Source organism: Ictalurus furcatus, chromosome 18, assembly GCF_023375685.1.
Source record: "Ictalurus furcatus strain D&B chromosome 18, Billie_1.0, whole genome shotgun sequence".
NCBI lineage: Eukaryota > Metazoa > Chordata > Actinopteri > Siluriformes > Ictaluridae > Ictalurus > Ictalurus furcatus.
In genome coordinates, this window is record NC_071272.1 from 24,305,914 (window position 1) to 24,331,130 (window position 25,217).

Here is a 25,217-nt window from a genome sequence, read left to right on the forward strand (position 1 = left end):
ATTTGGGTTTCCCCAAGTTTCTAATGGTTTGTACCAATTAAAGTTTTCTAAACTCGAATTGACATGAACGGTCAAACAAAATCCAACATCACGTTTATCTCCCAACACGATGGAATCGAGGGCTTCCTTCACTTCCATCACTGGGTTTATCACGACACACTGAGGTCTGCCCTTCCTCCACGCCAACACCACACACTCCTGAGGAATTAGGTCAGCGGCTATCGCTCCGTAAAGGCAGGGGATGAGGCAGAAGCAGTATTTCTCCTTTCTCCTGTTTGCCTTTTCCCTCATAAATTAGTGAAACAAAGTTCACCGTGCACAGCTGGAAGCGAAATCCACTTGGTCATGCATGGATAAGCTCATGTGTGTTGCTTTTGATCTTTAAATGAATCCCACTTCGAGGCTGCACTCATTTGACGTCTTTCACGTAACAAACCAAAGCTTTCCTATTAAAAGAAGAGAAAACACGGATTAGCCATTGGCTGTCAAACTCGGGGCCTGGAATTGATTCTCCGGAGGTGGACACGCCGAGAAACGAAGGTGTTGGGTTATATGCTGGGAATAGAAATTCCTCACTAATGAACGTTGAGTTAAAAACAGTTAGTATCCCAACGAAGGGTTGATATAGCACCTTCTCTACGTTCGGTTATTCTTAACCTAGCTTTACGTCTGCTTCTTTACCCAGACTATTGGTTTATAAGTGACCAAACTATTAGGTTTACTTTTACCGTTAAGATCTTTTTTTTTTTTTTTTTTTTGCTGCGTTAATTAGGATGAACGAAGTGACTCTTTAAAATTACTGTACACTTATTTATATCGAATACCTTCACTGCGCTTTCCTCGTCATAACGAGCACTTTGTTAATTATATTTAGTTAGCCATAATTAATCAAAAGATTTGAAGCAGTGGTGTTTATGTATTTATTTATTGCAATTTAAAAAGAAATAGTTTGCATAACAACAAACGTCTAGAGGAGCATGATGAGATTCAGTGTCTTTGAAAGCGAGGAAACACTAAAGAGACTTTAGTAAGAAATCAACGGAGGGGCAGAAAATACTGCTTTTTCTTGTGCTTTTTGGACTTTTTATCTACGTACCGTGTGGCTCAGAGGACTCGGAGGACTTGCGTGATTTGAGGTTTAGCTTTGAGCACAAAAAGTGTCTGATAATCGACACAAAGGGAGAGATGCTGGAATAGACAGAACAGTGATGCTGAGAACAGCGTTTATGTCACCAGAGGTACAAGTCCATCTTCAGCATGTTGCCTCTGGGAGCCGTTCGAAAGAGCACATTTTTGTTTTTACCTGCGCTGAATCTGAAACGACGTGGAATTGGGTATTAATTATATCTGAATATGAATTAAACACAGGGCATTTCTGGTGTTAATGCAATAGGCAAAATATCAAGATCCCCGGGACGTCTCAGGATGGAAGAGTGATTCGGTTCGTAGGCCGTATATTTGGTCATGCTTCATATGTTCAGAGACCAGTGTCATAAATGTGATTTCACTCATCGAAACCATTTTGTCACTAAGTATAAATAAGCTTTTCACGAACCAGAACTCCTGCACTACGGACCTACATTCAATCATTTTAGAAGCTCATCATCGGATACTTTATTCCGAACACCGTACTGATCCTGGCTAGGACCCACTTTCCTCTCAGAACAGCCTCAGTTCTTCATGGGATGGATTCCACAAGGTGATGGAAGCATTCATTTTCATGCATCAGATAATTACTGTAGATTTTTCAGCTGCACGTTCATCTCCCATTCTACCACGTTCCAAAGATTCAGATCTGGTGGCCGAGGAGGCCGGTGACATTCCCTGAGCTCGTGTCATGTTCATGAAACCAGTCTGAGACGACTTTGTGACGTTATCATACAGGAAGTAGCGTTATAAAGTGATAAATTGCGGCCATAAAGCGATGCACGTAGTCAGCAAAGATACTCAGACAGGTTGTGGGGTTCAACCGATGCTACATTGGTATTAAAGGGTCTAATGTGTGCTAAGAAAACATTCCCCACACCATCACATCACCACCACCAGCCTGAACTGTTGACACAAGGCAGGTTCGGTCCATGGATTCATGATTCCCACTGCAGCCTCAGATTCCTGTTCCTGCCTGACAGGAGTGGAACCCGATGTGCTTTTCTGCTCGCTATTGTAGCCCAACCAGCTCAAGGTTTGGCATGTTGAGATGCTTTTCTGCTCACCGCGGTTGTTTGAGAGAGAGAGGTTATTTGAGCTACCCTAGCCTTCCTGTCAGTTCTCTGTACTCTTTCATCAACAAGGAATCTCTGCGTGCAGAACGGGATGTTTTTTATTTTCCGCACCGTTCTCTGTAAACTAGTGATTGTTGTGTGTGAAATCCCTGGAGATTACTCAAATACTCAAACCAGCCCATCTGGCACCAACAACCAAAAGTTATCCTTATACGGTTTTATAAGAACGTGGACTCCATCACCATCCCGACCATCCTGGTCTCTTTAGAGGCTAACATAAGTTATCATTTCTCTGATAAGCTTTACTGGGACTCTCTGATTTAGTATTTAAAAGTTAGTATAGAAGTTAAAAATATTCAGGGCTAAAAAAAATGGGGCAGGTTCAATGTGTGCTTCTTTTTTCGCTTCAGAGAGAAGGCACGAAAATATTAAATTATACTAAAACAATCAAATATTCTGTCTGTTCTGGCTCACTTATCAAACTTTAGTGCGCTGCAGACGCAGGAAGTACCGTGGAGTGCAATGAGCATATGCATGTAGAGAATATAATCAACATAATATCTGTATTATAATTTATTTGCATTATGTTTATATACAGCAGCACAAGCTTCTGGTTCTCCACTGTCAAGATGATTTGTTGTTTTAGCTTTAAAATGTTTATTATCTCAATTGGCTTAGAATGTAGAGTTCAGTGAAGCTTAAATAGGTTCATTCTACACTATTTTTCGGTTTGATGTGATTTTTGATGGTAAGGAGATTATAAAGATTTGATTAAATTACGGGATAATTTACGTGTTTGGGTATTGATTTAAGAGGTAAGATTGAACTATAACGCGTTTGGGTCAGAAATCAGTTCCTCCAGGGTTTCGCCATCGCAGAAACGAATGAAAACTCGAACAATCTCCGCAATATTCGGAGGCGTGTGCAATTTTTCAAAATTATCACAGATTTTCTGCAGATTCGGGCCGAGACACGTCGTGTGATGTCATCACGACACGCGGTCAGCCAAAGCCCTCTTCAATTCACCTGCGTCGGACATGAGTACAGCTAAAAGGTCTCGTTTGCCGGCAAACATCATGGCGAAAGACTGCGCAAAACTATTTCGAGCGATTGCGATTTCGCCAATTCGAGTAGTTTACTGATAAAAGAACAAAACATTGATCTTATAAAACCATTTAATTGAGCTGTAAATAATTTAACAATAAAAAATCCTGAAATGTCTCCTAAAACCTTGTAGGTCTCATCAGGATAATTAGTATTGCACTGCTCACAGTGTGGTGTTCGTTATTACGGAAAATGCCGGAAGACCGGTAGAAATGAACGTTTCTGTTGCATTTGCAGGAAAATATTTGTATCTGAAATAAAACTAAAAACGTAGGACGTTAAATGCATCAGATTTTTCTGGGTTAAGACTGTGTGTAAAACGTGTTCGTGTGTGATATCGCGTATGTATGCTAATGCTAACGGTGTTGCATATACAGCACGCTGGTTTCAACCACACACACATTAACCATCTCTTTTTTTTTCTTTTTTAACTCAACAAAATTTTGCCATACAAGTGTCTTTAAAGTTAACGGACCAGGTTCTTGTTCCGTCTGGAAGCCATTAGAGCGATCAGCGATGGATACGAGTGTACTTTCTACGTAAGTGTGTTATATAAGTCGAGGCGAGAGTTAAACATGACGCAGGAAACGAACGCAATTAAATCGATTCTATTTAAGTGGATTCTTGCACTTATGGTTTCATTTGTAATTCATATGAGCTCTACTGTGGATGCCTTTTATACGAGTCCCATTAAAAACTCCTGGGTCACCTCAGGGAAAAAAGAAAAAGAAAAGCCCAAGGTCATTTGAGCATGGTGGTATTCACAGCATAGCCTCGTCTCTTTCTCTCGCTCCCGCTCTAAAATGCTGAAGAAGACCGAGTGGAGGATCAGTCGGTTTAAAGTTATACGTTTCCATGGCATCTCCGTATCGACTGTATGGAGAAATATATTTTAAATGGCTTGTTTTGTACTCCGAGCGGTGGCTGAGGAAACATCTTCATACGAGTGTGATCTTTTTAAGTGTGCCTTAAGGATCGCTCATCAACATGCCCGTAGGAAAAAAAAACACGCAGGGATGTTTTGAAGTAAAAGGTCAGGCGAGAATCTTGACTAATCAAGGCCAGTCATTTTGGAGAATGGAGTGTGTAGGAGAGGTCGTCGTGACTCATCCTGCTCCAGACTCTGTAGCTTAGAGGGCTTTAAATCAGTGGAGCAGAGAAAGTCATCATCAGGGGCGGAAACAGTACTGAGAAATCATGCTTAAGTGAAAGTATAGCTCATGTGTCGAAAGGTTTAAAAGGTCTAAATAAAAAAAAATATGAGGAGTAAGAAGTAAAAAAAAAAAATTCTCTGAAATATAATTAAGTAAGCGTACAAGTATTCCACTGGAATAAAGTATAAATACGCCTAAATAGTTTTTATGTATAGCAATTACTCAAGCATTTTCCACTACAGGTCATCAAAGGCGTCTTTCATTTATTTATTTATTTATTTATTTATTTTTAGAGAAGGACCCGCCCTGGTTCATTTTTTCTCTCTCTTCCAGGAGTACACCATCGACGTGTTCTTTCGGCAGAGCTGGAGGGACGAGAGGCTGAAGTTCGACGGGCCCATGCAGGTTCTTCCTCTCAACAACCTTCTGGCCAGCAAGATCTGGACTCCGGATACCTTCTTCCACAACGGGAAAAAGTCGGTGGCTCACAACATGACTACTCCTAATAAACTCCTGCGTCTGGTGGACAACGGGACCCTGCTGTACACTATGAGGTGCGTCCTGACTCGGATGACTTTATTTGTACAGTTTTTTATTTGTTTATGTGTACGCAGTCTTTACAGTTTGTTATAGCACATCAGGTACAGCACTGTATCACTACAAAATATGTACGATAGTCTGGAAAACCTGCACTTCTGATTTGTATTTATTTTTTTTTACAAATAGCCATAAATGCTGGAAAAAAAATACATTTTTGATCCAAATTCTGTTTTTTTTTTTAAAATTACGTTTGAATATTTGTGAATATCTGTTTGCGATTACTTGCTTACGTCGCTATTAGGAAAAACTAACCAACCTGAATAACCGAGTTTGTTTGACACCCGTGACCACAATGAAATAAACTTCTACGACCACACACACACACACACACACACACACACACACATACATATCTGTACATTCATTTACACTTAATTCTAGATTACTCTTGCTTATGAGTGATGCTTGTGCACATCCTCGGAAATGAGCACTGCGTATCCGTACGTTGCAATACCAACATAAACAGTGGGGGCAGTACAACACCATGCGTCCACACGACCAAACAAAACCAGCGTTTGTGTCTCAAATCGCATCCTCATGTACGAGTCTAGACCATTATTGAGTACTAACACTAACCGGTTTCCCTATTAATCTTAGGGTTTGAATTTTAAAAACGTCTCAAAGCATTCAGAAAGTCTTCTTGTTTTGTATAGAGAAAATGTCTGGTAGGTTTGGTTAGGGTAGGTTAGGTTTGAGAGTAATGCCTTTTCAGCAGTGGTGAGTGTTGAAGTAAATCTCAAAACGAGTCGGACGCTGGAAGCCCCTGGTCCAGACGTAGCAGTGTGAACTGAAGAGCCTTTGAAGAATGAATTCAAGAATTGGATTTGTTGCTGGAACGGCCAGCAGCCGTCCAGAGCGATGTGCCTATCTGCTGTAAAAAGAGCTGGGCAATTCAAGTCTATTGACCTTTATAATGTACCCCAGGGGCTTTCTGTGTACACACACTGTGTGAAAAGGACAGTCTGAGTCAGTGGGAGCTATTCATCCGCCCTCAAATTTGATTTTTGTCCTGGATTTTTTGGAAATGACCTTCAACCAGATGATAAGCAAACTACATTAACATATCCTGCCAGTCAAAAGTTATAGGACACGATGTATAATACTGTGTTGTGTTCTGTATTAAACACTTTACAGTCTTATGCAAAAGTCTTAGGCGTTCTAGTTTTTGTCTGTTTTTTATTTTTATGGCTTCTGCATTATTGTGTCAGTTAAAAAAAAAAAAAAATCGCTTTTAGATTGCCAAGCATTACTTTTCTAACAAAAAATATCGAGTGTTACAGAAAGATCAGTACATGAAGTACCATAGTACATCCGTAATAGACCACGTCTCAGACAGATAAACAGGATTTGCACGCAGCAACAGCAGCGAGTGTGACAAAGCATCCAAACGAAGATGATTAAGAAGATGATTAGAAAAATGTAACATCCAGTTTCTTTATAAAACTGTACAAAGTGTACCTGAGACCGCTGATGCGTTCAAATAAAAAAGCAGAAGAGAGTAGTGTCGTTGTTTAGTTTATTGCGGTTTGCTGCGTTTTATACTAGGATTGTTGTTTATGTAGAAATGTTTAATGTCGTTATTTTTGAAGGCGTGTTTGGTTTGCTTTACAGCGTTTCTTTACACGTGCTTGAGGCTTTTGCTAATATTTAAAACTCGAAGTAAGTCAAATGTATAAGTCAAGCAAGAACTGAGATGTTTAGTGAATTAAGAAATCCAAACGGAAAAGGGACAAAATCTTGGCGTGAATTTTAGAAGACAACAATTCAGATGAATGCAGTAATCCGTGAAAGAGCGCAAATAACTGGTGCGTAAAACATCACTCGTACTTCATACTGGGTTTTAAAATGGTCCTGATCTGTCTCGTCGTCATCGTTCCTCAGTTAATCCGTCCCTGCAGGATTCCACCATTTTCTGTTCGCAGAAATGAAGCGGACTCGGCGATATTTGGAGGAGCTTGCCATTTTTCGAAAAGACCGTGGATTTGGGCGCGTCACATGACGTCGTCACGTCAGCCAAAGCCGTCGTCGATTCACGTGCGTCGAACATGGGTACAACTGAAAGGACTCATTTTCAAAAAAAAAGCATCACTGCGAAAGACAAGTGATGGACAATTTCATGCAACTGCAGATTTCACAGATTCGAGAAATTTTCCGCCAAAAAAAAGCACAAAATGCTCCGCAAGTTGCATCGCAAAGTGTGATAGTTCTCTTCCAGCCTCGGCTTCCTGTGCTCACGCGCACAGTTGAGAATGACGTTAGAATCAGGACGTGAGCGAGTGCACCTCAGAGCAGAGGGACGTTGATGTCTGATGACAGCTATGTGTCGAGACATGATTTTATTGTAGAGGCCTGTGATGTATCTACCTCCTCCTTTCGTTTTGCGTGCAGGAGTTTTAAACTGTCTGCTTGATTTACTGTCGTATTAAAATGAGACGGATCGAGTGGGCGCGTTGAACGCAGCACCGCGAGGTCCGACGGATGATCCGACGTACCAGCTGTAATTCTTCCTAGGATATGGATTTTGTCTGGACTGTTCATCAGGGCTGGGCAGATAAAAAAAAAAAAAACGTTATCTTTTTTTTTTTCTTTTTTCACTGTGTCATGGCATTAGCCATGTTTTTCCTTTACGTATAAAAAAAAATCTCTCATTGTTAATACGAACAATTTCATAACGCGATACGATGACGTATCGATAGCTCGAATAGCGTTATGTCACTGCAATAAAGAACCTCCGGATCAACAACGTCGTTAGCGCTTATTGCAGGGGTTATACCTCCACGTGGGGTCACCTGATTTACAAACGAGGTCGCCAAGGCAACGCACAACCTCCTCTTTTGTTTACATTCATCTACTTTACAAATAATAGAAATATTGATGGATTTTGCGTGCCGATGTTTTGAAATGTCGCTGAGCATCACATGCTGTTATGTTATGTTAGACATTTTTTTTTACGATCCTGAATATCCTGCTGCACCAGTGTAGCCCGCCGTCTCAGTGTTGATTCGAGACGCAGATCACGACAGCGAAAAGATTTAAGAGTAACGTGACGAGCAGCATGTTTTCGTCTTATTCGTTTCAAGACAGAGAAAAAAAGAGCGGGAACGACAGTTTATAGCTGCTGTAAAGTAAGCGAGAACAGGAACTAACTTGTTTCCTGGATGTTCCACAACATTCACGTCCATGTCGTTCTTTAATGAAGGAAAACTCTAGGAAATGGTTTGGCAAATTGCCGTGGTGTAAGGAGAATAAAACACAACACTGAGGTGTGCTGTCATCAGAAAACAATCAATTCAGTCGACATCAACTTTGACCCCGTCATTGATTATTTTCCTAGAGTAGCATTCCCTGCTGTGTTTTAATTCCAACATTCAGATTAGACGTCAGACTTTCCTTTCCTGCTCCCAGCATACGACATTTCTCACAATTAATAACTTGTCTCCGTAGCAACATAAATGTCAGCCTATCGTTTACAATCCTGCACCCACCTGCTTCTCATTAACCACACACACACACACACACACACACACACACACACACCTCACAGTCTGAAGTTTTTGCACCCAGACCTAGCAAAATATGACTAGCGACTCGGTGCGAAAACCGTAGTGTTTGTAGATCTCGTTAACTTCTTGCTCTCAGATCGTAATGAGACTCTAAATGAGTGTTTCATTAAAAGCAGGAGCTCTTGGACTGTAAGCCCCTTAAGCTTGTGTAATAAAAATCTCATAGACAGTGTTAAGTGTTAACTGTAAAACTGTATAAATGTGTGTTGCGCAACAAGCGCCTAACGAGCGCGATAAAGATTTTGGCCTTTGGAGAAGATCTTACTGTAATTGTCATCATTTTTAGTAAACACGTTATCCTGGTCTTGGTCGCGGAGTGCGAGGCGGGAATAATACACACCCGGGAAGGTGTACAGTACCATCACGTCCAGCACAGCACACCTAGGGGCCATGTTTAACGTCTCCGGTCCACATAGCGACCAGTTTTTGGGAGGTGTTGCTTATGATTACTCTTTACTCTGCACTCGCATCAGACTGTGAATACCTCACCTGCGTTAACGGATATAGGATAATATAGCAAACACATGTGGAGTAAAAAAGTAGTTTCCTGTTAAAAATACTCTAACAAATATCATTTATAAACTTGTTTTTTCTGTAGTTACAATCGTTTGAATTTTTACACAAAATTTAGGATTGAAATGAATCTGTTTGGTTTGTTTTTTGGGGGGGGGGGTATTTTTTACATTACACAATATACAGCACAGTATATCACAACGTATAGATTCCAGCAAAAGACTCGGGTGCATTTTGCATGTTTTTATTGATATTTTAATACAACGGCTCAAAAACAAGAAAGGAATTGCTGTATGTATGACTGAGCGGGAGCACACATTTTAACGAGTTTTTTACCATCAGATCGGCTGCGAACATTCAGTTTGTAATTGCAAAAAGATACCACGATATCCACGATATCCCTGAAAAGTGTGTCGTGACATCGTTTATCATGATAGCGATATTATATCGACATATTGCTCAACCCTATGAACACTGTGTTTATGTATTCAATGCTTACATTAGCAGACTGGCGTGTATAATCTTTCCTAGCAGATGTCGACGAATGATAACAGGAAGTCGTAATAAACGTGCTCTATGCGTAACGCGTGACCTGTTTGTTCATGTAGCTTTCGTTTGTTTAGTAATTGGAAATGTTATATTCAGTACACGATATGAAATATCCATGTAGGAAAAATCGTTTCCTTTTTCACTACAAGTGGGGCGTTTGGGTTGTTTCATGAGGTCGTGCGCTACGTCGTTGTTGTACTTTGTTTTGCTATGAGAAGGGAATCTAGATAATCTAATCTAGTGTAGGGTTGGATCCAGACAAAACGCTCTCGGTGTCTAGGCAGCCGTTTGATGATCTTTGTTTATGAATTAAAGAGGAGTTTGTGTACAGCATGGCTCTGCGAAATGAGGACTCTCATTCTGTTCTTTGTTCTCGTCCTCCTTTTCTTTTCTTTTCTTTTCTTTTTCAGTTCAGGAATGTCATCAGCCATGTTTGTCAGTCTAGCGAAGGTGAAAAGGACCATGTCATCAGAAAGACAATTGAGCCTCAGCCAGGTGCTCTAAGCCTATTTCTCTGCATTAAAGCATGTCACAATAGACGCTAACACTGCAGCATTCTTAAACAGAGCTGACAGACACTGAAGAAATTCTTATTATTGTTATAATTTGTCATGACAGGCTCAGTCTAGACTCAATTTGTATGAATGGCCATTTAACAGTGAGGTAGGTCTGTCTGGCGTGTGAGAGTGAAGTAATGGAACCATTAAACCATATGGATCATGAATATTGCACTACGCTTTGAATAACTGGATAACAAAGAGTGCGAGCTCCATGAAGACACGGTGTGTGAAGGTTAGAAGAAGGTAGAAGAACTCGAGTGTCCTGCACAGAACCCTGACCTCAACCCCACTGACTCATCACCTTTGGGATGAACTGGAACTGGAGTCTCCTTACATCAACATCAACATCAGCTCCTGACCTCAACCCCACTAACGCTCCTGTAGCTGAATGAACACGAATCCCCACGGCCACGCCCCAAAATCTAGTGCAAAGCCTTCCCAGAAGAGTGGAACATCTGGCCAATGTTCGTATAGTGTATATCATTTGACAAGTAACTGTTCAACAGACATCGTATATTTAGAGAGTGTACATCACGTATACTAGAGGAGTATTGCATGACGAACGTTCATGGACTCTTAAAAATCTACGCATGACTTGAGATGGAGACATGAGAGATTCACGGCTGTTTTACCCCTAAGCATCAGTCCAGCTTCCCTGATTGTGAAGCACAGTCTTGCATAGTGAATGAGAGTTTTAAAATGTTCCCCAGCATTATTTCTCCTCTGTGGAGTCCTCAGGCCTCAGTTCACACTGACACACATGTCACTAATCCTAAAAGTACTCCGCCACAAAAATCGAAGAACATAAATCCATACGTTCACCGTGTGCCAAGGGAAATGATACCGCCTCAGCGAAATAAATTTGTCTGCAGGACCATCTTAACATGGCTTTGGGATTTTCCTTGCTAAGTAGTTGCTAAATCTGCAAGCATAAGCACTTCGGCTAATTTTAGATGAAGGATGAGGACAAGAAGAAAAAAAATCAACGTGCCAAAGACCCTACAACAACAACAACAACAATAACGACAAAAACGGTGTTGTTTTTTTTACAGTAAAAAAAGACTGTGTCCTCCTGCTGATTAGATACAGTCCTCCCACACGGGATCGACTACCGTTTAGTTTTGTTCCTTCGTTGGATTGCAAGTCCAATCTGTATCTGAGGAACTGAAGTAATTTATGTTTAAGGAGATGGTGGATAAACCATTTACATCTGAGTGCTTTCACTACAAAATACAAAACAATAAATCAAATTAAATTGTGTTCATCACTACAACGATAGCGTTTGGGAAAGCACATCCCTTGCAGTCAGAACTGGTACAGAATGCTAATGATTAGCCAATTAGCATCCAGTGTATTTTTTTGTTTACTCCGTTTCAATCGCAACCTGAGGCCTGTTTCACGAAGCGACTTGAACAAACTCAGAGTTGAGATTTTTTCGTGTTATGTTACGACAGTATATCATGATACAGTTGTAAGCAGGGAAGGAAAAAGTACCTAAAAACAGTACTTAAGTAAAAGTATGAGTACTGTTTCAAAATCTTACTTGGTTAAAAGTAGCTGGAGCTGAAAATCTACTTGTGAGTAGAAAGTGTGAAATTATCGACATTTGAACACACTCGACTATTCAAGAGTAAAAGTAAATACTTTGGACAAAAATTAACATGACTTTTTAATTATCTTGTCAGATCTTTGGGACGTTTTGGGAAGTATTCGGCTTGCTACATAGCTAACGTTTAATAACTGTCAGAATTAACGAGGTGGCCTTAGCAACAAAAAAAAACAACTAGCTAGCAAATTCGCCAAACTTTAAAATTAGCTCACGTTAACGTGCTTCTTAAATTTGTTGGCGAAGTTTTATTAATTTTTTTCTGCGGGAGGCGAATCCAGCCTCGGTAAATCCAGCGAAACAGAACATTAGCTCACAGAGACCACATAGCATAGTTTTACACAGCTTCATTTGAAAAATTAGAAATTTTGATTCGATTGGTGTAGAAAAATATCTCACGATTTGTAACTAGTGTCATGAAGGTTTAATGAAAATATACGGAACAAAAATGATGCGTTTTGTTTGTTGTTTTGTAAATTTACTCGAGTAAAAATCCATGTATTCAGTTTCAGTAAGATCTGAGCAAAGTACAACTCCTCCAAAATAATCCGTAAGTACAGTAATGAAGTATGAAGTAATTTTCCTTCCCTGCTGGTGAGTGGAAAGTATTTTTTCCTCCTTTTACACATTTCCCTCACAACACGACCTATTTCATCAGGTGTTCTGTTACAGCAGAAAGAGCACAGGGACCAGAACAGCCCGTAAATGTAGACCATTTCGCAATGCGCCGACGTGTTTATGAGTTTTCCTTTTTCATTGTTGATGAGTTCAGGCGTCATGTAAGGGTCACACTCTCGGGTTCCGTTAAACTTATTTCCTCTATTAATATAAACTGCACTTCCTGTTCATATCAACCTGAAATAACGCTTATCACAATACATTGCAAAGGAAGGATGGATAGATATAATACAACAGAAGTGCGTGTACTCGAGAGTGGCCGTGCTGTCTGGGTGGGAGGGGCATACTCTTTCTCCACTGTCAATCACAGCGGCACTAGCCAATCGTAGGCATCTGTGAGGTTGCGTATGCGGAAGAGGGCGGATAGCGCTTTGCTCAGAGTGTGTTACGCAGCCATGTGACGCAGCCTGAGCAGCAGTTTGAACGGATCTGAGTTTGAAGTGTCTCAGAGGAAGCACGTGTTATGCTGCAATCCATTCTACTCAAAACTCGGAAAAGTCGATATTCCCGAGTTCCGATCTAAGTACGTCGGAGTGCTTCGGCTTGGAAAAACCCGGACGGCAACTCGACTCGACCGCCTTGTTCATCTTTGCTTGTAATGAACATGGAACTTGGGCAAGGTGGATGTTGCTCGTGTTCCCGAATCACCATCCCGTTGCACTTTTCCATGTCGGAGGTCAGGTTTTTTTCAAGCGTACAATAGATTGGAGAGAGCTGGCTACTGGAAGAGAAATTTGGGGGGTGTGAATGAATTCTCCATATGGCTCACGCATCCGTCGTGTCCTTGTAGTAAGCGTTTAACAGATGCAAGGATCTTGCAGACACACTTGAAAGGACGTCATACAGAACATTCCAGGTGAAGGCTAAACTGAGAAGGAAGGTGTGAAATCTGGTGCCTCTACAGTCCTCCTTGCTTCACATTGATAACACGTATATTCCTGCACACCTCCCTGTCGGATGAGACGTGATTTATCGAGGACTCGTTCAGTCCGACAGAAGCGACGGGTGAAGAGCCTGGATGAAGCAAGCAGCTCTTGTCCAGGAGGAAAATTAATGAGGAAGGGTGACTCGGCACTGAATCACTCAAGATTCTCTTCAGTTTATTAAATTTAAGGCCATGTCTGAAGTGTCTGGACAGGCTCGGTGCTCCGTAATCACATTCCTCACTGAATCGCAGTTTAAAGGTTTCTGATCTCGAGTGCAAAGGTGACACGGCATCGACTGTTTATAGACATGTATAGATGCGCTAATTGAAAGTAATTGATGCAACTGGGATATTTATCAGCGTGCTTAATTAAATTGTCCCAAAGTGACTCCACATCCCATTTATCTTCCCAGATAAATCCAAAGGGAGAAGTATAATACACAAGCCTTTGTATGGCTTGGCAGAAGAAGTTGGCCACTGGGACCCTTTGGCTGTGTTCAGTCACCCTGACCTCTCGATGGCATTCATATCCTGTCTGGGCGGCCAGCCGTGGCAGTTTGTTAGCCTGGGATTAGATGGCACTGGGGAGCACAGAGAGCAACCTGCCTCTCTTTCCTTAGCCTAGCCTCCTGAGCTGGCCCTGACCCAGCACTCAATACCAGTCTGCTCAGGTTAGGATTTAATTGCATGTTCAGAGCTATAACAGGCTGTAACTTTAAAGCCTATTGGCAAAGTGCTGTCGCAGAGCCAATACTAACCCATGTATAATCTCCTTTGCTGGGAAAAAGTCCCAGGAGCACAGGGAAAGGACGAGGTAGGTTGTGTTCGGTAGCTTCAGAAGCATCGAGGTAGCTCTTAATGACCACCGTTACTGTAAGTAATTGTTGGACGTTAATGTCTGAAATCTTCTCACGTTCACATGTCTCCAGCAGTTCAGTTTCCACTGAAGCTTGTAATAATATTGGGTTATCCCTGCGTATAAAGAGTTTTCGGTGCAGTGGGTTCGGTGTAATCCTCTCAGAGGACATGCCAGGAGACATCCGATGCGACCAGTTCAGCAGTCGTTATCATCAGCAATAACGCTCCCTCTTTAAATGTCCGTTTAATGATCTGTCTCTCCAGGGATTTTGTAAAGTTATATCTCATCGAATTATGTTAGTACAATCAGCCAGGGTGTTCCTTAATCCCTGTTTAGGAAATGAACCGTATTAGTCCTTCCCCAATCAAAAACAAGGGTGTCGAGTATTATTATCGGAGTGACTGAGTAGCCTCCATCTCATTATGTACAGAGTCACTGCTTGTTCTTTGGGTCAGATCCTGCAGCGTCCAAGTCATTGTGCTGGATCTTGATATTGTCTGATGTTTTGGTTGCTTTTAAGGCGTCGTCACCGTGTATTAAGTATTAAAAGAAACATTTAACATTCTGTGAATACAAATAGGCTCCTTACCAACGATTTCCATTAGTCTAGCACAATGTTCCTCCAGCATTTCCTCCACAATCTTTACACATGAATTATATTACTGTATTACCGGTTACTGAACTTTAAAAGAAAAACACGTCCATGTTCTGTACTCAACAACAAGCCACTCACAAACTGTTCAGCTGTAGGTACAGTGGAGTGCTTCATGCAAGATTATTTTTTTTAAGTAGACCCCCCATTACAAAAAAAAGCATTCCTGCTATGCTAGTGGACTAAAAATACGGGCCTTGCTCAGGGTTTCCAAGCAACAGGCTTTTGACGCAGATTAATACAATGCCACTAACAGCCCTGAACCGATCTGCCCCGGTACCTGTTCTTTTTCTCTTCCACGCTTACGCCACTCTTTCCGCATCTTTACTTAACCATAATTACGGAGACTGGTTGTTGCTGAATGTCACAGTGTGTAAAAAGTGCACAGGGTTATTAATATAAAGACCTCATTCAGCCTGGCCTTAGGGCATGAAGAAACCAAAACACATACTCTCTAGACCTAGTCCACTTCTGGAGTTCCGCAGCTCTAAATAAAGCCCCTTGTTTTGGACACTGGTACCGATGGGACCTGATGTAATGAATCCCGTGGACATTCATCAAAACATGTCTAGTGCACTGTTCATAACTAGCCAAGCGGTGGCTGTCTCGGTGACTACAAGGCTTCTGAGATATTGATTTTTTTCCCTGACCGTGATTGAGTGTTTTTAAAATAAAAATAATGATAAACGATTTTATTATCCAGAAATGAGCCTTAAAAGAAGGAACAGGAAAACAGTCATTTACATCATTTCAGGTTACAGGAGTGTAAAGTGAAATCCCATAGAGACGATTACATCGTTATACCGCACAAGCTCAGTAAGTCTCTTGTTGAAATAATCAGAATAATATAGAAAGTTTCATCACGTTTCAACAATAAATGAAATAAAATAAAATCACACTTTAAATACAAAACAAATTTGATATCTATTCTATTTTATGTCTATTTAATTTCTTAATAGTATTCCTGATGAAACTTTACATTTGACACGTTTCCAAATAGGCCAGACTCCTCGCTGGGGGCGTGGTCATTTTGAGTAACTACTGTAAGACTTGTTTGTCGATAGAAACTACTTATTAATACGGATAAGAATTGAGAAATGGATGAGATGGAATGAGAAATACACTGGCATCAATTCCATTATTTACATTTTACCTTAGAATCCAATTTCAAATCGTGACTTTATCGCAATGTCTTTAAGACGTTGATGAACATACTTTCGATCTGGCGTGTCCGTGTTTTTTTTTTAACAGGTAACGAACGAAATCCCTAACGAAGCTTCTAAACTGCCTCGGCACCTCCGCAGTGATGTCAGGAGCTCAGGAAGCGTGTCTCTTTCTGATGGATGAACAGACTGCAATGAAACCATGAGCCTTTATTTCCGCTACTTGGTCATTAAAATAATTTAAAATAGTTTATACTACAGTGCCGTTGAGTTCTCGAATTATAACTGGATTGAGAGTACAGTTCCAGCTGTAAATGAAGTGAGGGGTTTATATTAATGCGCTCGTTCTAATACGTTATATCTTCTATCGTAACGGCTCATGTTCACACAATCCTAACTCACTCTAGCTCTGAATTTAATTCTGTATCTTTCTGCCTCTTTTTCCTGAAAGCTGTTTATCTGCTTTCTGAAAGTCAGGTGTCTAGAATTGAGTCATCTTTTTTTTTTTTCTCCTTTTGATTAAAAAGTCTGCTTAGATGACCTTTGGCTTTCCAAATGATGGGCTCCTTGAGCACTCAGAACACCTGCTCCGGTGATAAGAACATAAACATCGGAGCGTAGGCTAGTCCACATCCTCGTCTACAAGGGCTTGAAAATGGGATGGATCTTTTTTTTTGGTTCTGTGGTGATGAGTCAGACTGAGACTTTGCCAATACACCTGCGTGTACAAAACCAGACAAACCAAGGCAACAGCAAAGTGCTCGCTGACCTTGAAAGCAGGAGAAGAGAACAAAAACCCGTTGTTTTCAATAAAAACGTCCATTGTCTGGCTGAGGACCTGACACCCACGGTCAGTGGGAAGTGGACGCAAAGAAAAACAGTTCGAATCAGTAAAACAGCACAACTTGCAACACTGACAGCACGACAGACCTGCTACACACCTACACTATACAGACCCATATGCGGTTCTTCCCCAAACTGGTACCACAAAGTTGGAAGCACACGGTTGTATAGAACGTCCATAAGAACTAAGAATCCCGAACACTGTTCCAGCACGACGATGCTCCTGTGCACAAGGAGTGCGAGCTCCATGAAGACACGGTGTGTGAAGGTTGGAAGAAGGTAGAAGAACTCGAGTGTCCTGCACAGAACCCTGACCTCAACCCCACTGACTCATCACCTTTGGGATGAACTGGAACTGGAGTCTCCTTACATCAACATCAACATCAGCGCCTGACCTCAACCTCACTAACGCTCCTGTAGCTGAATGAACACGAATCCCCACGGGATTTTAACATTATAAACATAAACCATTATTATGTTGCTTTGTAGACTTTTTTCTGTTTTCCGTGCCTCTGGTCTCTAGTACAATCATAATAAACTCTCCACAAAGAGAACCCCAAACATATATTTGTGACTCCAAAGAATGCCTTAGCTTTTCTGATATTAGTTGTTTTTTTTATTTATTTGATTTTACGTCCAGAATCAGCCGAATCGCTGTCCTAAACGAAAATATAATCAATTGACATGCAGTGTTAAGGTATAAAAAACTCTTAAGGAATATTTATTTATAAAGGTATGGTTTTGAAGCATGTAAAAGGGTTCAATATTGTGTATAGTTTTATTTTCACACGCCTTTTCAACATTCGAAACTCTCTTACAATTCTGACTTCGGGCACGTTTAAAAACTTGCCAAAATAGGCACGGGTGAGAATTCTTTATAAACACTTGTTTTTCTAGCGGAGGTCCTCTTTGCAGTGACAGAGATCTTCCTTTTGACTAAACATCCAACCAAACAAGCATTTTTAACACTCTTTCAACCATAACCATAAGGTTTTCTGTATATTTTTTTTGTTTTGGATGTAAGACTAATGAACTGTGAACAGTTATCCGGTTTGTCGTCTGTCTCCTGAACGACAGTCTCGTGTGTCGCACGTTCAGTAAAGCGTTCCCTGGAACAGTGATCATTTCAGCACAGCAGCATGGCGCAGTGGGAATACTGACTCTCAGCTCCTCTCATTGATCATCCTCCAAGTTCAAAACAATAATAAGTATGATGAACGCCGCTGCCGTGTTGGACAAATTCCAGAATTCTTTCGTATACGTCAAGGGCGCTCCGACAGCGCCGAGCTCGAGGAGGTCATCCTTGATGAAGAGTCCGTTTGGCAGAGTGCGACCGTTGACGATAACGAACACGCTCATGGATCGACTCGTGCTTTGCTGAGTGTGGCTGTTTCCAAAAGACGCCCGTTAGCACGATCGCCTTTGGGTCAACGTAGTGTGAAGAAGTTTCTGGAACCTGGTTGATGCTCGTTAATTGATGTCAACGAGGCAAAAGTGCACCACAGTTCGTTTGCAAGGCCCTGAACATCATAGACGTTATGTCTGTATATTACCCAGGGGACACCAAGCTTTCTCTCATTAAGCACTTAAAAATGCTAGGACCTTGCAGTAGAAGAGATGAGAAGAGAGATAGGAATGGCGGAGGAAGTATATAGATGCTCTGTAGAGCGTGTACTTAATGTACATAAAGTATATCTTGGGAACGAGCCTGGAATATCTCAATTTTTATTGATTTATTTATTTATTTTTGATGAGAGGAGAAAAGCCGTCTTTCCTGACTTTATGTGTTGCAAACTGTGGTTGTAATACCGTTCTGCTCGGTAGATTTACCCTGAGAAGTAGCTCAAGCTGTCATAAGGCACAGAGAAGTTACCCCATGGTTATGAAGTCATTAGTGCCATGAAAGTTTTTTCTGCTTCCCGGCGTATCGGTAGAACTTCGCAACTGTTATGTCACGTGTCCCAAACTGTCGAACACTCAACCACTGAGAACCGTCTCGCTTTTCCAATGCTGCTATCGTCCCAAAACCTCTAGCACTGGACAGACTGTGATATATTTTTACCCCCACTCTCCGGCTTGGCAAGATTTCTGCCAGCCAGAGCAGTTTTATAGCCCTCCCAGGGGGCCAGTTAGACGGAGACGTGGGATGAACACGTGGCTTTACTCCTGAATTCAGGCAGCTGAGGCTTCACATCTGGTCCGAAGTAACGAACGAGAGACAACTCGTTCCTGAAAAGCTCGGAAGCCGCAGCACTGCTGTTCACCGTGGCTAGAGTTAAACTAATAGGACTAGAGGGATATCGTGCTGCACGGTGAAATGAGTGAGAACTTATTAGAAGGTAGTGTTTTTGCGCAGTGAGGCACTGTATGGAAGACGAACTTGCATGAGGTTTCGGTTGCATGATAAGTTGGGTGAATTTGGTTAGAGATGGCGTTTAGAGAGGTGCCTTGCACCTCTGGGGTTGGGGGTTCGATTCCCGCCTCAGTATGTGTGTGTGTGTGTGTGTGTGTGATTGTGCTCTGCAATGGGTTGCCTCGAGTCCCCTGGGATCGGCTCCAGGATCCCTACGACCCGGTGTAGGATAAGTGCTACAGAAAATGGATGGATGGAGTTAAATGAGATTAAATTATTAATCCGTGAAGGAAATTATTTTGCCAGTTGCTCAAGACAAGACAAAATAGTGAAGATAACAACGAATACATTCCAGTTCGAGAAAAATCTAGTTAGAGACACACTAGCAATAAAGTAAAAAATAGAAATATTTGTTAATAAGTGAACAACTAGAGCAAAGAACTTAAGAGTGTAGGGAAAAAGAAATGTAGTGTAACGTAAGTGTAGAAATATACGTGCAAATAATACAAATGAAAATGTAAAAATTCTTTCTTTTTTTATTTATTTATTTATTTTTTTTTAGAAACAGCTAAATACCCAATCCAATGATGAATAAATTCCTGTTATAAAGCAGATCGTTTCGGTTCTAAAATCGGATTGGCCGAGCTGCATTCGAAGCCGTTATAAAACGATTAATGCGGCTGGTTTTAAACCAATAAAACTGTTAGGATAAAGACCGCTGGAGTCTTCATGCCTACACTCGTGATCTGTTGCGCAACTCTCACCGAGTACACCATCTTTCACTCGGAGAGATCCGCGACGAAGAGCGCGTGATCCACAAATCCGTCTTTGTCATGAAAATAAACGTGAGCGCTCTCTATCATGTCTAGTTGTAAAGAAAGAAGAAACTAGAGGAATAAGAGAACGCTGTGGGGGAAATATCGCTCGGTGAGATGTGAGGATCGTCTGTTCTTCCGCACTAATAAACGGATGATAGACTGGATTCAGAGATCTGCTGCGCGGGACAGGAGTAGACTTTGATTTCCTCTCGTATCCTTATCGACTGTTTCTCAGATTACACATCAGCGGGAAAATCAAGCGCGCTTGAAAATATCGGCACCTCTGCGATTGCTCTCAGTCTGAGAGCATCACGTTATTGAACCGTTCACGTGGCTACACACCACGTTCACCTCCTCCTCCTCACACATGATCTCTTTAATCTGAATAACGTCTTCGGTTCCATCCCTAGCGTACGCTATATTTGCACAAAAAAAACACTCTGCTTTATTCCCACGTATAAAACAACATGTTTAAGTGTTCACACACAGTACTCGCACACTTAAGCTGTCATTTCCAGAGTTGTTTATTATCTAACGCATCAGGAAATTAGCGATGTCGTCATTGAGGTGTTGGGGCGTGTTAAAAGTGTACCAAAAAAAAAAAAAAACCGACCAACAGAACCTTTTCACCTTTAAACAGTCAGCAGTTAGGAAATGCGAAGCAAGTTAGCATTACCCTCCAGTCATACAGCAGTGATGTGACTTTGATTCACCTCTGAGAATAAAGCTGTTCCACTTGCTAATTAGCAACTCAGAGGAGCTATTTATAGCTAGTTTCACCTTATCAACATCACCGCAGCATCGAAGTGTTAGCTTGCCTGGTGTAAAGTGTATGATGTGCTGCTGAAGAGAAGAATCGCTGAGTCATTCACTCTTACACTTACAGTACTCTCTTACACGTTCCAGCATGCGGTTTTTGGGCTGGATTACACTTCACGTTTGACTGCCGTTGAATTGTCAGTGTAATAAGAACATAATGTCGGGCTGCACATTTCACAAATGATCGTCTTGTAATTTTTGGAAATGTGCTGAACTTCCCGGACGATTTCAGTCTCTCGGTGTTGAGATGCGGAGCTGCAAGCCGCCCCAGATACACGCGATTTAAGCGAACGTGACAGTGTTTAAATTTGCAGTACACCTCTGAAATTCACACACTCGAGTGGTTTCTCGCGTTCACATTTCGCAGTCTTCGGCTCCATAAAAAAGATTTTGGAAACTTTTGACACATTTAAGGGCTTAATAAGCATTAACCCTTTCGTTCAGTCGAGTTAGGAAGGTTTTTAGGGCCGATATGAGAAGTAAATCATCCAAATATTCAACATAGAGATCATGATCTTGATTTCTTTTCATCTCTGGACTGTTTGCTGTCAGCGCAGCGTGCCTCTGGTAGCTTCTGCACAAAATTCAACATTAAATTTGACTCAGGTGAACACCTTAGCTTTTTTTTTCTTTCTTCTTTTCATGCAGTAGTTCTAAGCTCCATGACATGTCAAGAATGCTGTTAATTATTTTTTTCTTTTAATATAAGTGATATTTAGGGGAATTTTTATAATAAAAGTAATAATAAACATTCTAAGGAATACGTTTGAATTTTTTTTTTTTTTTTTTTTTGCATGAAATTGTCTTAAAATAAAATGTGCATGATTTTGAGATGTTTTTATTCCCAGAGACGTGTCAGTAAATGGAAATGTAACTGAAGAATAGTAAATAGCTCAATGCAGCCTTAAAACTCGGTGAAGCTTATATTCCGAAATGTTTTTATATTTTATATCACCGTGACAGATTAGGTCTCGGATTTACATCTGAAGCGGAACTGAAAGCGTTTATGTCTTTATATTTAACTGGAGTTGACCTGTGGACACGTCATCGTTCTGTCGTTATCTCTTTTACGTGCAGATTAACTATTCATGCTGAGTGCCCCATGCATCTGGAAGATTTCCCCATGGATGCTCACGCCTGCCCGCTCAAGTTTGGAAGCTGTAAGTGTTTTTGTTTTTTTTTCTCTCTTTATCAGCATGATTGGTATTCATAAAGCAGCTCGGATGAAATCGACCGCCTCCAGCTGCTCGTACCGCTCTGTGTTGATGCGCTAAAATGGCACAACCGGTTCAGAAACGTTGTCCTTATTACAAAGATGACTAACTGTCTTAGAGGGCCGGCATGGTGCTCGGGTTTGCCCTTGGTACAGTACGATCACAGCCGAACTCATTTTCATCTAGTGTGCAGGATTAATAAGGTGTGTTACAGTTCTCTAACGTAAACGATGCAGATGGTAAAATTGTCTAAGACCTGATATCCAGCTTACCTTGAATTGCTTCAGTTCAGTTCCTTGACTGTGGCGTGGTTGTTAGTGTCAGACCGGCTGGTTTGAGTGTTTCAGAAACGGCTGACCTCCTGAGGTTTACACACACAACAGCCTCTAGAGTTTGATAATGATGATGATGAAGATGATGATGATGAGTCTTTATTAATCACGTATACATTACAGCAGAGTGAAATTCTTTTCTTCGCATATCCCAGCATGTCAGGAAGTTGGGGTCAGAGCGCAGGGTCAGCTATGATACAGGTGGTGTAATGATGTGGGGAATGTTTTCTTGCCAAACATCGGAACCCTTCATACCTATGACCCCCACAGTTCATCGATACTGACCACGTACACAAGCGGTTCCATGAACGAAGCGGTTCCATGAACTTAACGATGAGTTCAGGGGACTTCAGTGGCCTCTCCAGTGACCAGATCTGGATCTGAAAGAGCACCGCAGGGGTGTGGAGATGAATGTCCAGCTCACAGATCTGCAGCAATTTACGTGATGCAGTCATGCCAACGTGGACCAAAGGGATATATTCAACACTTTGTGGAATTTATGCAACTGTGAATTTCAAGACTGTAAATCTGATTATTTTCGAACTTTTTCTTAAAAAAGTGTGCCCATTTCTTTCTGAAATACACAAGTTTAAATTAAGAATGTAGCCACAGGCACTGGAGATCTCCGTGATGCAGCGGTCATGTCACCATGAATAGAACATCCCCCTCAGGCGATAAAACAAAAGGCTTCCATTCCTGCATATTCAGCCGCACCTCCCTCCTTCCAACCGACGGCCCTCATTACGAAGGGCTCAGCACAGAGGGGCATCTCATCTGATCCTTCTGCATATCATCGGAAATCAGTCTGAAAAGATGGTGAACAATCGGCTCTTTTACGCAACCGATGCTGTACGATCTGCGAGTAATTAGCAGCTTTTGTTAGCGACTGACAATTATGAGCGTGCTCCCTCTTGCCTCCCCCTCCTGCATGTACCCTCTCATTCCCTAATCACTGCCTACTTCCATTTTAGCTTACGCTGCCTGTCAAACTGTGCTCGGCAATCACCTGATACTTTTTTTTTAATACACTTTGAACTTTAGATCTTGAAAATCAGCAAAGCAGGAGAAGCGGGCGATTTATTTCAGGTTTGAATGAAGCACCGATGCTGAGGGCCTAGAAAATCGTTTTTATGTGTGTGGGCACTTCTAACGTCCTTCCATTTTTATTTTACAAAATATATGGTATGACAGAGAAAGAATTTATGTAAACGCAATAGTTTCCCAAAGAGACGAACGCTACATACTGTGATGTAAAATGGGAAATATTGAAGGTGGGTAAGAGTTGGGACTACGAGGTCACGCCGATGTTTAAACGTACTGTACTGATGCTACACGCTACATTAGACGTAACCGACTAACATCTCTATGTCGACTGAGCCGAAGATCTACCAACTCTTTTAAAGAAGTAAAGGGATTTTTTATTTACTGCTGATGCTGTGAGTACGACATCAGGATTGAGGACAGCTTCCCAACTCACGGAAAAGTTGGTAAAAGAAAAATAAATTTGCGCCAAAAGTATTGAACAAAGAAGAAAAACAGTCTGAAACTGAAAGCAGTGAACTCGGGGGCAAAACTTTAACACAAATAAACAGCGTTCTTTCTTTCTAAGCTTCCTTATCGCTAATCATGATGAATGTGCTGCCAGAGTTTTCGTTTACGCTGCACAAGTCCACGTTCGCCATTCTGGCGCAAATCTCACGTGTGGGTGGGGCTTAACAGTTAACTCTCATTGGCTAGTGAGATTTGGATGCGAGTTCACTGTTTTCCGTTTCAGACTGTTCTTCTTCTTTCTCATCGTATATGTCTGTTCGTTTCTCGAAAAGTTTGTTACGTGCAATACTTTTGGCACAAATTTAATTCCGTAGAAAGTCACAGGTACAAACATTTACTCGACTGCATGAATAGCGAATAGTATTAATTGATCAATGAAAGACTTTGAGGAACTTTTAATCCAGCCCAGTTTATGTTGGTTAGTAGTCATGTGCTGTTTAGCGACGAACTCCTCCAGCTAAGTTTTAAGTTTAAAACGGGCACGAGGTGCACAAGAATAACACACCGACTCGGGAGGAAGGAAGCGCTCGCTGCTTGCAGAAGCGAAGATGTGCGTACAATACGCAATTCCGCGCAATTCACGGCACGTTGTGCTCATCTGTAGCGTCCACGCTCACCGATACTTCTCCGAGTGCTCAGGTCGACCATCCTCACGCTCGTACAGATGCAGAATACCAAAAGAACATCCAGTTCTGCGAGAGGAAGTGCCTGGTTGATGAGGGAGGTCAGAGGAGAATGGCAAAAAGCATCTCAAAACACAACCTTGACTCGGATGAGCTGCAACCACTTGGGGTTCCTCTCGTGTCAGCTAAGAACAGGAATATTAAAGTGGGTGGGAACTGCTTTGAACATCGTTCAGCATGGGTAGGATTATTCGTGTTTTATGTTCAGATGTGTATTGATTATATTCAAGAAGGAGTTTAAAGTTTCCTTTCCTTTCTCCTTGCTTTCTCTCTTGGTGTTCCGGCTTTAAATGAAGTGACTAAATTTAAGGTTGTCCTCGTTCTGTTCGCTGAAAGCGGGTGACACTTTTGCCCTTTTCACTCCCTATAAGCTGGACTGAGTGTAAATAAAGCTCTCTGTGCTCGCTGCCCGCTTCAACCGTCTATCAAACGTCTGAACAATACACTTCATCGCCA

General features: G+C 41.5%; 1 protein-coding gene across 2 annotated transcripts in view; it reads left to right on the forward strand.

Moving 5' to 3' along the window:
• Positions 1–25,217, forward strand: part of LOC128622059 (gamma-aminobutyric acid receptor subunit alpha-3-like) — a 92,545-nt gene that overhangs the window by 44,977 nt on the left and 22,351 nt on the right. For both annotated transcript variants that reach the window (XM_053648256.1, XM_053648258.1), the window contains 2 exons: positions 4,814–5,034; positions 22,059–22,141. In XM_053648256.1, the coding sequence (XP_053504231.1) occupies positions 4,814–5,034; positions 22,059–22,141 (304 nt within the window). The remainder of the gene's footprint in view (positions 1–4,813; positions 5,035–22,058; positions 22,142–25,217) is intronic.